At 44.7% G+C, this 18262-nt stretch overlaps 1 protein-coding gene across 12 annotated transcripts in view; it reads left to right on the top strand.

Moving 5' to 3' along the window:
• The window catches only part of birc6 (baculoviral IAP repeat containing 6), a 137201-nt gene that overhangs the window by 46374 nt on the left and 72565 nt on the right, over window positions 1-18262 (top strand). For 8 of the 12 annotated variants that reach the window (XM_080782490.1, XM_080782489.1, XM_080782486.1 and 5 more), the window contains 14 exons: window positions 59-317; window positions 479-1050; window positions 1535-1710; window positions 2127-2223; window positions 2662-2856; window positions 4458-4658; window positions 5631-5910; window positions 6135-6391; window positions 6581-6689; window positions 6883-7113; window positions 7677-8571; window positions 8819-8962; window positions 9685-9750; window positions 14956-15085. In XM_080782490.1, the coding sequence (XP_080638616.1) occupies window positions 59-317; window positions 479-1050; window positions 1535-1710; window positions 2127-2223; window positions 2662-2856; window positions 4458-4658; window positions 5631-5910; window positions 6135-6391; window positions 6581-6689; window positions 6883-7113; window positions 7677-8571; window positions 8819-8962; window positions 9685-9750; window positions 14956-15085 (3612 nt within the window). The remainder of the gene's footprint in view (window positions 1-58; window positions 318-478; window positions 1051-1534; window positions 1711-2126; window positions 2224-2661; window positions 2857-4457; window positions 4659-5630; window positions 5911-6134; window positions 6392-6580; window positions 6690-6882; window positions 7114-7676; window positions 8572-8818; window positions 8963-9684; window positions 9751-14955; window positions 15086-18262) is intronic. The other 4 variants (XM_080782484.1, XM_080782492.1, XM_080782483.1 and 1 more) reach the window with 1 other exon arrangement.

Here is an 18262-nt window from a genome sequence, read left to right as displayed (position 1 = left end):
CCATACGTAAGATACTACTGACTACCATGTTTCAAAACATGTCTTGCCCCCTCTGCAGCCTCCAGCAATGGGCTGAGTGGTCCGGAAAGCACGGCTCAACAGATGGTGTCCGACCCCACGCTGGTGCATGTCCTCGTTCGCTTCCTCTCCGGCAGCAACCCGCACGGAACCAGCCAGCACAGCTCCCAGGTGGGGCCCACTGCCACCCAGGCCATGCAGGAGTTCCTCACCCGACTACAGGTGCACCTGTCATCCACCTGCCCGCAGATGTTCAGCGAGTTCCTGCTCAAGCTCATGCACATCCTGTCCAATGAGAGGTATGACGAGGGCCTTGTCATGGTGTTCTGTGTAGTGACAGCTTATGCATACATTTGGTCTATGCAGTAAGTCTTTGTGTCCTTAAAAGTATTTAAAATGGTCCTTAATCTGTAGTAGTGGTGTTCACTGTATATACTGACCTTTTTTGGGCCATCTCTAGGGGTCCCTTCCAGTCAGGCCAGGGTCCTCTGGACGCTCAGGTCAAGCTGCTGGAGTTCACCCTCGAGCAGAACTTTGAGGTGGTGTCGGTCGGCACCATCTCCTCTGTCATTGAGTCCATCACCTTCCTGGTGCACCACTACATCACGTGCTCGGACAAGGTAGTGTCACGCAGCGGTTCAGACAGTTCGGTGGGCGCCCGCGCCTGCTTCGGTGGCCTCTTCGCCAACATCATTCGGCCGGGCGATGCCAAGGCAATCTGTGGCGAGACCACGCGTGACCAGCTGATGTTCGACCTCCTCAAGCTGGTCAACGTGCTGGTGCAGCTGCCCCTATCGGGGGACAAAGAGTTCAGTGGGCGGCTGCCGCCGGCAGGCAGCGGGACGGCTGACAGCAGTGTGTCGGATGAGGAGAAGGTGTGTGGCAGCAAAGAGGGCGTAGCTGGAGGGTCCACGGCCAATCAGGGACCGGCTGCGGGCGTGGCTGACCTGGTCCTGGCCAATCAACAGATAATGAGTCAGATTCTCTCAGCCCTGGGCCAGTGTAACAGCAGTGCCATGGCCATGATCATAGGTAAGAGGTAATAGTGCATGCACAATCCAGAAGTCCGCAACACTGCGTGTCTTGAATTTTTACTCTCAAGTACCTGGAAACTGTTAATATTAAATTATCAAATAAAATTATACCACTAGTCACAAGTTAGGCCATTAACTGGCTGGTGGTATGCATTTGGCATAAATAAGGAATAGCAATAAGCCCAAGCACATTTCAAATTCCTCATGTTCAGGAGACAGAAGTGTCAAATGAAGGAAATTAGGTCAATCTTTTAATTTAGGCAATCTGAAAGAAGTAGATTGAGAGTCCTACTGTAGTTACTGAGTTTATCTCCCACTATTCTATACGGCACATTAAATGTATTCACAAAAAGGGCTGCAACTATCGATTATTCATGAAATTCTTGTGTTGATTACATGTTTAGTTTAGATGTGCTTTTATCAATGAGAGTTCAAATCTCGTTCATAAACCAGCTGATGGTGGTGCTTTTCCCTCTGTGTAGGAGCCAGTGGTCTTCACCTGACCAAACACGAGAACTTCCACGGTGGTCTCGATGCCATCTCTGTGGGCGACGGTCTGTTCACCATCCTCACCACTCTCAGCAAGAGGGCCACGTCAGTCCAGGTCATGTTGCAGCCCATACTCACATATATGGCCTGTGGCTACATGGGCAGACAGGTGAGGAAAGGTCACGTTGTTGTGTACATACTCACATATATGGCCTGTGGCTACATGGGCAGACAGGTGAGGAAAGGTCACGTTGTTGTGTACATACTCACATATATGGCCTGTGGCTACATGGGCAGACGGGTGAGGAAAGGTCACGTTGTTGTGTACAGCACAGATGCTCTGGAAAAACATTCTTGTGGTTTGTCAAAATGACAAATGACATTGACCTGTTTTACCTAATCTCAGGGGTAAAACGTGTTTATCTTCATGAGTGTTAAGTGGGACATTGCAGGGGAAAGAACATGCATGCTCAACACATTTTCCTAGCACACACTTAATTGATGGAGGTTAAAATAAAATTTGTGACTAATTCTGTGGGTTTTGGCCATATTCAAAATGGTGTGTTTAATTTTTCACTTTTCCAGGGTTCTCTTTCCACCTGTCAGCTATCTGAACCTCTGCTGTGGTTCATCCTCCGAGTGCTGGACACCAGCGAAGCTCTCAAGGCCTTCCATGACATGGGTGCATATGCACACAAACGCACGCACGCAAACACACACATACACATTGCTATACATCTGGATCAATCTTTCCAACACTAACTATATACGTCCATGGACGGATTAACCCTCGTTGGGCCCAGGGGCCCATAGCCTGCGTGCTATGGGGCACATGCCTATACCTGAAAGCACCTATGATTAACCCATTAAAAGGGGGGGAAGCATCTCAAATTTTTGCGTTGAATAGCGTTGGCTATTAAAAATAAATAAATAAAAATAGCAGATATACAAGCTCTCAGCCTGTTGCTTCGTGCCACGCTGCGAGCTTGTGCAGCTGCTATTTTTCAGCATTAAAAAATATACATCTTGAAAGTGTGAGAAGGCACTTGTAGAATTAATTCTCAGGTCTTAATGGGTTAAGTCTCATCAGCTTTGTTACTGGTGTGGTCTCCCACTGCAGGTGGTGTGCAGTTGATCTGTAACAACATGGTGACCAGCACACGGGCCATCGTCAACACGGCACGCAGCATGGTGTCCACCATCATGAAGTTCCTGGATACTGGTCCAGGAAAGGCAGCAGACGGCAGCCTTAAAGCCAGGGTCATGACCTCGGAGCCTGACAATGCCGAGGGACTCCACAACTTTGCTCCACTAGGTACTCTTAACTTGTGAACCAATTGTTATGGGTAAATGTCCCCCTTTTTTCGTTTCCCAAGTTTATAAAGTAGTGAAAATAGCAGCGGTACAAGCTCGTATATCTTCTATTTTCACTAGTTTGGGTTCCGGGGGAAAAGTCTAATTTCTAAAAGGTTTAGGAACCACTGAACTACACTGTACGCTACATAGTACTCTGTCAACTATGCGCCTTGGGGGCATATAGTACATTTAACTCGGACGTGCTGTGTACAGCATGTGGTACATTATGTTTTCATATAGTACATTTAACTTGGACGTGCTGTGTACAGCATGTGGTACATTATGTTTTCATATAGTACATTTAACTTGGACGTGCTGTGTACAGCATGTACATAATAGTACATTTAACTTGGACGTGCTGTGTACAGCATGCGGTACATTACGTTTTCATATAGTACATTTAACTTGGACGTGCTGTGTACAGCATGTGGTACATTATGTTTTCATATAGTACATTTAACTCGGACGTGCTGTGTACAGCATGTGGTACATTATGTTTTCATATAGTACATTTAACTTGGACGTGCTGTGTACAGCATGCGGTACATTACGTTTTCATATAGTACATTTAACTTGGACGTGCTGTGTACAGCATGTGGTACATTACGTTTTCATATAGTACATTTAACTTGGACGTGCTGTGTACAGCATGTGGTACATTATGTTTTCATATAGTACATTTAACTCGGACGTGCTGTGTACAGCATGTGGTACATTACGTTTTCATATAGTACATTTAACTTGGACGTGCTGTGTACAGCATGCGGTACATTACGTTTTCATATAGTACATTTAACTTGGACGTGCTGTGTACAGCATGCGGTACATTATGTTTTCATATAGTACATTTAACTTGGACGTGCTGTGTACAGCATGTGGTACATTATGTTTTCATATAGTACATTTAACTTGGACGTGCTGTGTACAGCATGTACATAATAGTACATTTAACTTGGACGTGCTGTGTACAGCATGCGGTACATTACGTTTTCATATAGTACATTTAACTTGGACGTGCTGTGTACAGCATGTACATAATAGTACATTTAACTTGGACGTGCTGTGTACAGCATGTGGTACATTATGTTTTCATATAGTACATTTAACTCGGACGTGCTGTGTACAGCATGTGGTACATTATGTTTTCATATAGTACATTTAACTTGGACGTGCTGTGTACAGCATGCGGTACATTACGTTTTCATATAGTACATTTAACTTGGACGTGCTGTGTACAGCATGTGGTACATTACGTTTTCATATAGTACATTTAACTTGGACGTGCTGTGTACAGCATGTACATATAGTACATTTAACTTGGACGTGCTGTGTACAGCATGTACATATAGTACATTTAACTTGGACGTGCTGTGTACAGCATGTACATATAGTACATTTAACTTGGACGTGCTGTGTACAGCATGTACATATAGTACATTTAACTTGGACGTGCTGTGTACAGCATGTACATATAGTACATTTAACTTGGACGTGCTGTGTACAGCATGCGGTACATGATGTTTTCCAGATCATCACCGTTGTGTGCATGTCCCTTCACAGGCTCCATTAACTCCAGCAGCCCTACGGCCCAGCCTGCAGAGGTCCTGCTCCAGGCTACACCTCCACACCGACGAGCTCGCTCAGCCGCCTGGTCGTACATCTTCCTGCCTGAAGAGGCGTGGTGCGACCTCACCATCCACCTTCCTGCTGCTGTGTTGCTGAAGGAGCTTCACATCCAACCACACCTAGCCTCCCTAGCCAGTGAGTAGGACCGCCTCATCTATCCACTCCCATTTCTCATAAGTGATCCAGGTGAACACTACTGGGGAGACATGGGACAGTCCCACCATATTATAAGAACCATGCGATAACATTAAGTATCGAGTGCTTGAGCTTGTACCCATGCTGCACAAATAAGTTGGCAATGTGGAGAAAAAAAAAGAACTATCTATACAAAGGATATATTCCACACATGCATCTAAAGTATTGTCCAAACACAGTGGTTTAAAAATCCAAAATGCGTCCAAGGGAACTGCCAAGTGTTTGACAGCCATATGCAACCTTGACTACGAGTGATTTACCTTTGCATTTCCCCCATGGGACCTGTAAGAACGGGCAATTGACTGACTAGCTTTTCTCTTCTCATCAAGGTTCTATAGTGCTGTTGTTGCACTTGTTCAAAATGGAAGTTAAATATTTGAGCAAGAATTACATTTGCAAAATAGGCATGGGTATTTCATGCTTACTGTATTGCGCTTTCCAACAAAAGCTCTGCTGTACCATTGAGCTCTGTTCTGAAGTACCATGCTGTTCTCAAATCATGTACTTTTTACATGTCATGTAAATCAGTATTGAATATTTAGGACAGGAGACGGGACAGGAATACTTCAGTGTCCGCCACACTGGCGCCTCCCGGATAAATAAACACAGAACCAGACAACCAGTCATAATAAGCCTAATTATTAAGACCAATAGAGGGTATGCACATGCATAAAGTGAAGTGAGTGTAAAATGAAGTGGCAAAGTGAGTTTAACACGTTTAATACAATAATAGTACTTTTCCGTTTGGATGTATGGGCTGTCAAGGCCAGAAAGTAGTTTAACATTTTAGATAGATCAACAACGTTTTTTTCTTATCCAATGCAGTTACAATGTCATCAGTGACAGCTGATAAAAGAATACTGAAAGAGTACTACGGTTTGCTCTGACACGTCAACCTGTTTTTCCCTCCAGCATGCCCATCCTCCGTCTCTGTGGAGATTAGTGCCGATGGGGTCAACATGCTGCCCCTCTCCACACCAGTCATAACCAGTGGACTCACCTATATCAAGATCCAACTGGTGAAGGCAGAGGTCGCTTCCGCTGTGTGTCTGAGGCTCCATCGGCCCCGTGACGCCAGCACCCTAGGCCTGTCCCAGATCAAGCTCCTGGGACTGACAGCGTTTGGGAACACATCCTCTGCCACCGTCAACAATCCCTTCCTGCCTTCTGAGGACCAGGTCTCCAAAACCAGGTTAGCAACATCTGCATGTATTGTGTGTTCCAGATCTCTGTAAAACTGTATAATTATTTGGATATACTGTATATTATCAATGATTTAGTGCAATGATTTATCCCATCAATACAATTAATAGCACACTGACCTGATGGTGTTAGTCTGTGCTTGCTGGTACATCTGTTACTAGTAACTTGTGTTTTCAGTATTTTTTGCATATAACCATCCCATTTGTCCTGTAGTATTGGCTGGCTGCGTTTGCTCCACCACTGCCTGACTCACGTCAGTGACCTGGAGGCCATGATGGCCAGTGCCGCTGCGCCCACCGCCAACCTGCTGCAGACCTGCGCTGCCCTGCTGATGTCTCCCTACTGTGGCATGCACTCGCCCAACATCGAGGCGGTGCTGGTCAAGATAGGCCTGCAGTCCACCCGCATTGGACTCAAGCTCATTGACATCCTTCTCCGGAACTGTGCCGCATCCGGCACCGACCCTACTAGTAAGATGGTTCTCATTCTTAATTGTTAGGTAACTTACAGTTATGGTGACCCAGAAAAAAAATGCCTAGAGTGGAACTGTATTCTGTTCTAATTAAAAACTTGTAATTAAGACTGGAAGACATTAATGAAATGATCATGCACAATCAATGGACTGTCCTAATTATGTGTTCTTCATCTGTTCTATGTAGATCTGAACAGTCCCCTGCTGTTTGGACGACTCAATGGCCTCTCCTCAGACTCCACCATAGACATCCTCTACCAGCTTGGAACCACCCAAGACCCTGGCACCAAAGACAGGTACATCAATCAGGAGCTTAATCATTGAAGAATAGAGTTGCACATAGGATGTTTCTGAATATCACTGTGAACCACATCGAAAAGGTAGCTCAGACAGAAACCAACTGGCAGCTGAAAAAACTAAACAGAATTCCAACAAGGATGTCATCAGAAAATGAATCTTCTAACTTTGCCACCTTGTTATATCCTCCAGGGTTCAGGCGCTTCTGCAGTGGGTCCATGACTCATCGAGGGTGGCAGCCCACAAACGAACCGGTCCCATTGGCTACATGGGCTCGTGTTCGGCCTCTTCGTCTTTGAGGGAGTATGGCCTGCTCATGCCTTCACCTTCCCACCTCCACTGTGTTGCGGCAATCTTGTGGCACAGCTATGAGCTGCCTGTCGACTATGACCTCCCTGTGCTGCTTGACAGAGAGCTGTTTGAGTGAGTATAGCTTTGACATCACATCCCAAGGTTCTTGCAAAAATAAGTTAGTTGAAACGGTTTTAAATTGGCCCCACGGTTAACCTTGTTGCATTTTGTACCAATGCTAATGGGAACTAATGGGGTCAGCTATCCAGCCAGTCCGATGTTGGCTTGCTAACACGATTGATGCAACAAGCTTCCAGTTGACATTTCTCAGTAACTGTGGTGACAATTACACAGTTTTCAATTATTTCACAAGAACCTCGTGTGACATCAAATTAAAATGTAAAAACCTGAAAATGTCTTGCGTGTCTTGCAGACATGCCCCTGTGGGCATAAATACTGCATTGCTTCTCTGTGAACATGAATAATTTACAGCCATTTTTGGAAACAAAGTTTTCACTTACTGCTGGCAATGGAGTATTTCCATTGCAATAGCAAATGAAACCAATTCTTGACCGCCTCTTTCTTAAATGTAACATGACCATAATCCTAACGATGTTGATTTGTGTTGACGCTGCCACCGTATTCACTCTTCGCTTGTCCTCCATTTGCTCTCATTATCCATCTCTCCCTGACAGGCTGCTGTACAACTGGTCCATGTCGCTGCCCTGCAACATTGTGCTGAAAAAGGCTGTGGATAGCCTGCTCTGTTCCATGTGCCACATCCACCCCAATTACTTCTCCCTGCTCATGTCCTGGATGGGCATTGTGGCGCCCAATGCCAGCCACTCCCAGACACAACACCACCGCCTCTCCATGACCGACGATGGCAAGAAGCAGCACGATGCCAATGCCACAGCGGCCGCCTCGGCGGGACTCACAGATGACTCTAAGCACGCGAGACCACCAGTCAATTTGTCAGAGTCACAGCTGGCGACGCTAGCGGCTGCTTCACAGTCTCCGGGAGCCATTAAGCAGCTATTAGACTCTGGCTTGCCCTCCCTCCTGGTCCGGAGCTTGGCCCAGCTCTGCTGTGGCCTTCTGGCCAGTGCTGACCTGCCTCTGCCTGCAGCGGCCTCTGCCCAGGCCGACCGACGGTACCACCACTATCACCATGCCCACACGTCCTCCGCCTCTTCTCCACCCAGCCGACCACCTCTGTCGGCAGAGCTGGCCGCCCCAGTGCTGCGCTTCCTGACAGAAGTGGGGAACAGTCACGCCATGAAAGATTGGTTAGGAGGACCTGAGGTCAACCCACTGTGGACGGCCTTGCTCTTCCTGCTTTGTCACTCCAGTGCCAGTGCGGGTGCCAGTGCAGCCACTGCTGGTGCCACTGGTGCTCAGGCGATGGGTGCAGCTACGTGCCCCCCTCCACCCCAGCCACAACCTTCAGGGTCCCGCTACTCACTGGCAGCCGCGGGCCGGGCCGGTGGGCTTACCACACAGCAGAGGACCGCTCTGGAGAACGCCACGGTGGCCTTCTTCCTGCAGTGCATCTCCTGCCACCCCAACAACCAGCGGCTCATGGCGCAGGTCTGCTTATGATCGCTCTCATTTTGCCAGGAGTTGAATTTTTGTGTGTCTTTATTATTCAGATTTCCTTTTTTAAAGCTGAATGAATGAATGCTCTAACTTATTGTCAAGGCATCTTGAATCAGTCGGGGGTCTTGATGATTTCAATGATAATGTTTATAGTCGTTATATACTCCAATGGTCTCCAGCTTGTAATACACAACGTGTGAACAGCGTAACTTGACGCGTGGCGTTCTCTCTGTACCAGGTGCTGTGTGAGCTCTTCCAGTCGGCACCCCAGCGAGGGAACGTGCCTATGTCTGGCAACATCTCGGGCTTCATTCGTAGGCTTTTCTTGCAGCTCATGTTGGAGGATGAGAAAGTCACGGTTTTCCTCCAGTCTCCCTGTCCGGTGAGTTTCACATCTGTCTCCACTCCGTGCCTTGGGTAGGAGTAGAGATGTTGATAATATACCCCACTTGTGACCTCAACTTATCTTTAGAAAATGAGAATTACCCTTCACAGACAGATATAGTGATGTCATTAGTGTTACTCCTAGCAAATGAAGTTTTATGTCTCAGAATCTGAATTCAAAATGGTTGAGCCAGTAGTTTCCAATGCCACCAGTATAGAAGGAAAAAAACTATTTTTTCTAAAGTTGTCCATTATTATGGTAACAGTCTATAACAGTCTATTCTAGGGCTAGGCTATTGCTTAGGGTTTCTACTTATCTGACATGTTGGGTCTTGTGAACTGTTTTGTGTACAGGTTCTGGGCGAGGCACTGCCTGATTCTAAAATACTGAAACGCAGGGGCAACATGTACAGGGGGAACAGGGGAGGACATGCCCCCCCTGCTAACCCCTCCACTTTTTACAGTCCAAAATAATGTTCTATAACAAAAAAGGCGAAACGGCACGCACTAGGAAACAGAAACGGTGCCCAATTGTTGTTAAACAAACTAATATGAAAGCTGTTTCTCCCTCTCTCGTTGGCTTTTCTGTTAACAAGAGGTCATGCACTGCTTCACTGTTCAAATTTAACAACTCCTCAATGATGAGAAATATAAACCCTGAAGTATTTGTATTTTTTATTTTTTGGAAATAATTTATTCTGTGTTCTGTCTGTAACTCAGCAGGAACAGCAGCCGCCCCAACAGTCGATAGGCAGGGAGCAGGGACTGCATTTAGAAAGTGGAGAGGTGAGAATTATAAATTGTAGAATGAAACGCTTACATGAGAGTGTGCTTTTTAAATTTTTTATTTAGAGTAGCCATTTATTTTTTACACCCTTTTACTCCCCAATGTAGTCGTTATGACAATTGATTCCTCCCCACACACATTTCTGTGTTGTCACTGCTGTTGTATCCTACTGACCAGTGAGTGAGGAGCCCCCACCGGGAGTATTGTAGAGCCTGCTTCCTAGTCCTCCCACCCACTAGGAGTACGTGCAGTGACCGCCCGGCTTCCCTCCCCGAACACACAGGCCAATTGTGTTCGCATAGACACCTGACAAAGCCGGATGCACCACGGTGGATTCGAACCCACAACCTCCGTGGTGGTGGGCAGGCACTTCACCACTGCGTCACCCGAGCGCCTCGAGAGAGCGTGTGCTTTTCCAACATTATTGGCATAGCAGTGATCAGGAATGAGCGAGATCCATACGCATCTCTGAAGTGCCAATACTTACGGTAAAGCACACCCTTGAGTGCATTATTGTGATTATGCAGCAGTTACCAACAAAATAAAATATATAATCTACATGTATTCATATTGTGGAGCAATGTCTTAACTTTTTTTTGCTATTGTCATCTCTTTTTAGTCCCTGTTGAGTCAACTTGAGCTTAAGAATTACTTTCTACTAGAGATCCTAGGTTTTTCCAAATAGAGTAAATTCCACACATATGAACACAAATCAGTCTTGCTAGCTAAAAAAGAAAAGAAAAATAACACATTTTAAATAGATAGATTTAGCTACTCCGTACATCTGCAAATTTCACATGCATTTTTCAACTGCTAGCTTTTTCAACAACTCTGCAGCATAGCTGATGGATGATGCCAGAGTGGGAAGAGCTGCTGCAAGCTTGTGTAGGCTACAGTATATTTATAGTGATGAGGCATTCTTCAGTTGAGCTTAACAAAACTAGGTTTGTCATGCTCATTTTGATCAAGCTCTTCTCAATGTCTGTCTAGTTGACTGTTTCAGATTTCTTGGTCGGAACTATGTGTTTTATAATGAGGCAATCATGTACGATGGGCTGTGGTCGTGGTGGTGGTGCCGTTCTGTGCAGCACTTTATGAAACGTGCTATACACTTTATTATTATTTTTTCCGATAACTTGAGTCAGTGTTTTGGTCATAGCAGAAATGTTTTATATAGTGAAATATGATGAAACTTCGTAATTTTAATGCCAAAAGAAAAATCTGTGATATTCACACATCTCATTCTCACACGGCAATCCTATAGTATTAGTCACTCAGTCCTGTTGGTGACGAATCTGGCGATGTCACTTCCGGTTTAAGGAACAATAACATCCGGTACTAGCATTTGTGCAGCACTATCAGATTCTAAGCAATCATTGTTTATTTTAATAACTAAGTCAAATTAAGCTCTAATCAAGCCCAAAATATCACATTTTACGCAGCGATGAACATAAAGACTGCGCGCGTGTGATCGACCGTGCACGTGCGGATTTCGGCCGGTTTTAGGTAGATTACATCGGCCGTTAGCCAAACAAGCTGAAAGTTGCTACATTTTGTTATATTAAGCTCCTGATTAGGGGGGTTAAACGATTACGTGAATTACGTCAATAGCCATAAGGGATTTATCACATTATTTGCCAGTGTGTTACACATTCACACACTGATGGCGGAGGAAACCATGCAAGGACCCAACCTGTGCATCAGGAGCAATTAGGGGTTCAGTATCTTGCTCAAGGACACATCAACACTAACTCTGGGGGAGCCCACGATCGCACTGGGAATCTTATAACTCCCAGCCACTCTAACTACTGAGCCACTACTGCAGACTGATTCTTGTCTCCACCAGGCCTCAGGCATGGCTGAAACGACCTGTGTGCAAATATTGTGTTCATTGGTGGCGAGTCCAATAATCGGTTTGTGATTGGTTGTCAGTGGGGCTCTGCTGTGTTCATCTTGACCACACAAGTAAATGTAACGCCTAACTCTAACCCTAAGCTCACAAAAACTATGCCTAAACCTAACCTAACCCTAACCTCACAAAAACTACCTTATTGTCAACATTTTCTTTGGAAAAATAGTAAAAACGTAGTCCGTGGTTGTTGGAAAAATAGTGGTAGTAGCGGGATTTAAACTCGGGGTAAAACAAGCGCTCCCTCCGGACTCACCATCTACATTTACAAATTAAGTGGCCTGCGTGTGTGTGTCTCTGTGAGCAGCTAATCTCTGGCACCGTTGGACCGATTGGCGCGAAACTGTGCACGCATACTCCTGGTAGCGTGTGCCATTTTTTTATATACCTAAAGTATATACCAAAATGCCACGAGCAAAGCACTACTGGGCCGATTGTCAGGACATTTTGCACACACACTCCCAGAGTGGGTCGAGGAAGAATCTCCACCAAATTGTTTTTCACCATGAGACAGATTATTGCGGGTGCAGTACTTAGTTTAGACAGTTTTTGGTTTAGACTAGTCATTGGTTAGACCAGTCATCAGCCCTACAACTACAACCTATCTCAAACCCTCACCCTAAACCTAACCTCCCACGGGGCAGCACACCTAAACCTAACCTTAATCCATGTCTAACCAATGACTAGTCTAAACTAAGTATGCACCCCATTCTTGCTAAACAGGTTCTTTCTTACTAGTCTTCCTTATTTGGATCAACATCTTTTCCTCCCTGGATTCCTTGGATCATGACACAACGTTTAGGCCACATTTATGCCAGATGACATTTTCTGCCAGTGTTTTTTCAAAACACCCTTTTTGCTACTATTCCTACAGTTTTTGTCAAAAACTGAAAACTTTAAAAATGATGTATTAATTATGTATTACTCAGATTTTCAGATCCCGTTCCAATTGGCTAAGACCGCCTTCCACAGTTTGCGGGCCATGGCTAGCAAACCTGGTGGACACACTTTTCTGTTTATATATATATATATACTGGTAAAACATGTGGTGGTTTTCTTTCAATGTGAACGACCGATGTAGTGTTCCCAATTGACCACAAGGGGACAGCGTAACAATAGGGAGGAGAATCTGCAGATTCCAATTGGTAATACTGTCACTACCACAGACTGATGACATGTCTGGTCTCCTCCGTGCTAACCGGCATGTTAATGCCTCATATTCTATACTGCTCAATGATTAGTTGTCAGGAGAGCCGTTTTCTTTTGGGGGGGGGGGGGGGGGGGATTGATTTCAATTGGCCAAAGCTAATTGCATTCTAACCTCCAAAACATCTCATGGTCCTCATTAATCTAGGGCTAGGCTACTCTCTTTTTTCCGTCTTGATAAACATGTATGGGTGAAGGCCATTTTCTGGTCATGGTCAGAAATCAGTTTTTCTAGCTATGTTGTCGGGGGAGGGGACAACGCAGACAACGTTGTGCAAGATGACATCGGGGGAGGGGACAACGCAGACAACGTTGTGCAAGATGACATACATAACTGAGTTGAAAATTAACCCCACTGGCATCCTATTGCAATGTTATGGCAATTAAAAAAAAATCATAATACATGAAATACTAGTAGTTTCTTTTAATCCATTAAAACCAGGAAAGCATCTGTAATGTTAGTATATACAGTATATTGCAAATTGGTTTGCTATTCAAAAATAGCAGGTATAAAAGCTCATAGCAAAAAAAATAACTCTGGTTAAAACAAGCGCTCCCTACGGACTCACCACCTACATTTACAAATTAAGTGGCACGTGTGTGTCTCTGTGAGCAGCTTATCTCTGGCACCGTTGGACCGATTGGCGCGAAACTGTGCATGCATACTACTGGTAGTGTGTGCCATTTTTTTATATTCCTAAAGACTTTGTCCAAACATCATGCAAATCAGTAGACATTACCTCTATATGTGATCAAGTTGTGTCTGTCAGATTTTTGATATTACGTCCTGATTTGCACATCGATTTTCCACTCTATGTGCCATTCACTTTAAGCATGCACAGTCTATAGCAACCTTTTTTTTCTCTGAAAACTGATGTTTTTTAATCGGACTCGGGTCTTAATGCGTTGACTGATCATGAAAATTAACCTGAATCGACCTTCATCCCCCTAATTAGGCCAGTGGTTCCCAAAGTGGTGTTCGGGGACCCCCGGGGGTCCCTGAGGCAGTTCCAGAGGGCCCCCAGCTAAATTATAGTTTGGACCCAAATGGATCCTTATGGGTCTGTAACTCTCGTTAGGGTCCATTTGTACACTCTCAGAGTTAAATTAACATTTTACATTATAAATTGGGTGTCCCAGAGATAGAAATGTAAATGGGGGTTCTTAGACTAATGCATGTCAAACTGGGATCCTTGAAATTAAAGGGGTTGAGAATCACTGCTAGAGTTTTCTAGCCCCTTCATTGTCAATGGCGTTTGTTTATTTTTTTATGAAAGAAAATGTCATGGAAATGATCATGATTGACAAATAATGTAGATTATGGCAAAAATGATTGCGATCATCTCAAATAATTGCGATTAGGCGATTATGTAATATAATTATGACAGGCTTATCTAACTCTTGAGTTCATCAGCATTCAAATATCAAGAGCAAAAACCAGAGACAGTGTTGCTCATTTCAAACGGCACTCGGTCAGTTTCTCCCTCAAGCTGGGTGTATGACTCAAAGGAACTTGACAATCTGATTGGTCTGTCGATCAAATTAGACTCTTTATGTCGGTTGGGTGATTATGACGGCAGAACGCCATGATGTTTATCCCAAGTGATGCGTAGCAGATCTCCTGGAAGTCGTGTGTGCGTGTGTGTGTGTGTGAGAGAGAGAGAGAGACTTGGTCTAAGTGGCAGTGCCATGTCTGTCACCCGTAGGCCACAGTAAGCAGTAAATGTCGACCACGATGATGCACACATTGATGCTGGCTGAGAATAAATGTCAACTTCAATAAAGGTATAGGTAGAAAGCTCAGTGCGTGTGTGTGGTGGGGAGAGGCAAAGGAACAGAAGAGAGAAGTGGCGGGAGGCTTATGTTGAATGTAGCACAGTTCCCTCTGATCTGCTTTCAGAAGAATCATCTCTCATTGCCCGCCTACAACTACCAAGTGTAATGGTCCCATAAGCAGCAACAGTGTATCTTGTGTTTTTTTGTGCTATATGCACCCTCAATCACCCATAGCTACATCTGCATCATATCTGTTCAAATATGCTTCTGTTATTTTACATCTGACTTCCTTATCTCTTTCACCTATACCTAGCTGTACAAAGGACGCATTAACGCCACCAGCCATGTGATTCAGCACCCAATGTATGGAGCAGGCCACAAGTACCGCACCCTCCATCTGCCTATCTCCACAACGCTGGCAGAGGTCCTAGACCGGGTATCAGGTATGTTTGAATGTATTGAAGAAATGTATTGGTGGAAATAGCTGTTTCCGCTGTTGATGTACAACTACAACTCTTGCTCTTAGACTTGAGTGAATATTTGTAGTAATTGTAAAAAAAATAAATAGAAAAAGAATATTTTAGTGTTGTATTCTGCCATTATTTTCAGTAGTGAAGTAAAATGCAGAATAAGTAAGCCTTGCTGAGCCATGAGGCCATACAAGTGCACCCCCTGGACATGATGCTAGTATGTTGCAGGGACTTGCCCTCAATCCAATCCTTAATGCGCTGACAACACAAAGTGAAGGTCAGCATATCCAGATTTGGTCCTTCCTTGGCCAGTTTATTACGTGGATGAAGTAATTTATCTCACACTCTCTCTCGCCGAGTGAGGGCTGGTGTTTCCGTCTAAAATATGTTGTTTGACAGTATAATGCAGAATATCCAGTAGTGCCATATATGTGGATAGCAGTATTTACAGACAATTAGTGTTGAGCATAGAGTTCTCAAACGGGCCTGAAAATTATGGCCTGGCCCTAACTGGGCCCTACTGGGCCTGCCCGAGGCTCAGCCCGAACAATTGCCATACTTTTAGTCCTAGAAACCTGAAAAGGTCTCATTGTGCGTTTAAAGACTTCAAAGTCACACATTCAACAAGCTTTGAACTGAGCAGATTGGACGTACCGTTCCAGAGATAATTGCCAAAACATCTTGAAAACGGCCCTATTCGCTGATTTTCGGTCGGACCGCAACAAACTACCTGTAGATACCTGAGTAAAGTTGCATCCAACACATCAGCCTGTGCCACATAATGACACCTTTTCAGGTTTTCAGGCCTCAAAGTATGGTAACTGTTCAGGCCGGACCAAGCCTCAGTGCTTCAGTGCCTGACTCATCAATATTGTATTGTCCCTTATCTGGTTTGTGCACACTGCACAGCAGTGTCCTACATTCAAGCACACGGCATCATATTATATACTGTGTGTGTATAAACCCACTTCATTGGTGCATTTGATCCCCCTTGCAGACATATTTGAAGTTAATGGCCCGTGTCTGTACCTCACACAATGACTCACACATTGTCACAGTCATGCACTCAACATGCCTGTTACATACATACATGCATGCACTTGGACACGATATGGAACATTTATGTTCCATGTTGTGTCACAGTGCATGCATGGAAACTCAAACACACAGGCACAAAAGTCTGACTTCACCATGTCTCTTCGCTCAGTGTATGAACATTGACCTTTTCCAGCAGCTGCATGCTGTGTCCACTCACATCCAGTTTGTTAGCAACAGGGCTGATAAGACAAACCACAGCTCCCGTATTTTCCCCATTCAGAGAAACAAAAGATTTTAAACGGTAACCACCAAACAAGAAATGATCACATAGTGATATTTGTCAGGTGAAAGAAGCACTGTCTTCTTTGTGTTCTCCCCCCTCCCCCATATTAGTATGATTATTGCGTGTATATTTGTGTCACAACCTCACGGCAGTTGTTTGTGTGCGCTCCCCCCCCCCCATATTAGTCTGATTATTAAAACAGATCTGTGCTCATATCTTCTGGCCTCTGTACCTTTTTCTGTGCGTATTATTACGTGTGTTTGTATCACAACCTCGGGTGGACTCGGGTGAATTTCCGTAACAGAAGAGAAATAGTCCCAAATCCATTTAAAAACTAACACCACTTTTGAGTCTTAAACCGTAATCTCCTCATGTCATTTGAGAGAAACCTTTTACCGTCGGGACATTATCTGGTCGTCAAGGTCGAGAGAGCTCAGCGGTGAGGCTCCGCCGTGTAGCGTTAGCAGCACTAGCTGTTACCCAGTGCTGTGTGTGTGATGAATGGCTCTCCTCCCGGGACCTTGAACAACAGATAGAAGACATGATACACCACTTTAGTTTGAAGAGGGGAAACGGACTGATAGATAGATAGGTGGATGGATGGATGCTGTAAAACAAATGCTGAACAACGAAGGTGGTGCTAAAGACCTGAAACTTGCCTCTACCTCGTTTAGGCACATGTCTAAACGTGAGGCTTTAGCAAATGAGTGAATACAGGTGGGTGTTTAGTACAGTACACCCACATCCTGATGTTGAGCAGGAAAACCTTACCAGGATTTTAGCTAAGCACAGCATGACAATTCCCCTTAGGCCCAAACCACACCAATGATTCCCCATGTAACTCCTTGCAACTACCTGCAACAGAATGGTGCACATATTCCACACAAGCGCCAAGGCGCGACTAGCTACGAATATTTGTTTCTACAGCAATGATTTTTGAGACTTAGGGTAAACCCGTGTTTTTGCGACCTGACTTGTGCAACATGCACGGCACGCACACACCCCATACTAGACACACACATTGTATGTGTGTCACACTAGCCGGATCTGCAAAGACGGACGGATAACTTGGATGGAAACCAGCATTTTCTCATGCCAATAAAGCTCCTTTGAATTGGCATGCGTCAACGTGCAACGGGACATATCAGACCGCTGCGAGGACACTAAAGCGGTTTTGTTGCGTCTCGAATCATTGATTTGGTTTTGGCTTTAGAGTCTCTAATTCTGCATGGAGGCTGGCTTTTCTGATAAGTGAAGTGGAGAGGGAGATCTTCACCAACTGCCTCTGATAGCCCTGCTAGAGCTTCCATTAGGCTCCATGTCAGCACTCTGATGCATATAGACACTGATGTTAGACCTGGTGGGCCATCTCACAACAGCAATTCATCACAATGTCTTTATTCATTCAAGTACACCAGCTCAGCTGTATAGTACATCGTAACCACTTTCAACCTGGTGTCCCTATGTTGTGCATGTCTAGAGGGCAAAAATAGCCAGTCTATAAACTCATATGAGTTAATCTATAAATTTGCTGTGACTTTTATAGTTTTTACTATTCGTCTATGATGAAGTATATAGGGCTCAAGTGGTTAGCGTATATAAAGTAGTAAATATACAGTAGTGGCACACAAGGACAACAGGACCTCACATTTTATTGCAACAGAACAAATTGTAGTAGACAGCAGCGGACCATGATATAGTTGAAGAGTTGGGTCAACCAACAGATTCAGCTGCATTGGTCCTGCATAGGCACCTGACTTCAATCTTTGTTTTTGTATTCAGTTGTCATGATAAACCCTGGAATAGTGCCATCGGTATCCTCTTGATTC

The sequence above is a fragment of the Protomyctophum bolini genome (genome assembly GCF_963924005.1).
Source record: "Protomyctophum bolini genome assembly, chromosome: 14".
NCBI lineage: Eukaryota > Metazoa > Chordata > Actinopteri > Myctophiformes > Myctophidae > Protomyctophum > Protomyctophum bolini.
Note: the sequence above shows the minus strand (reverse complement) of the source record. Positions and strands in the feature narration are given on the sequence as shown.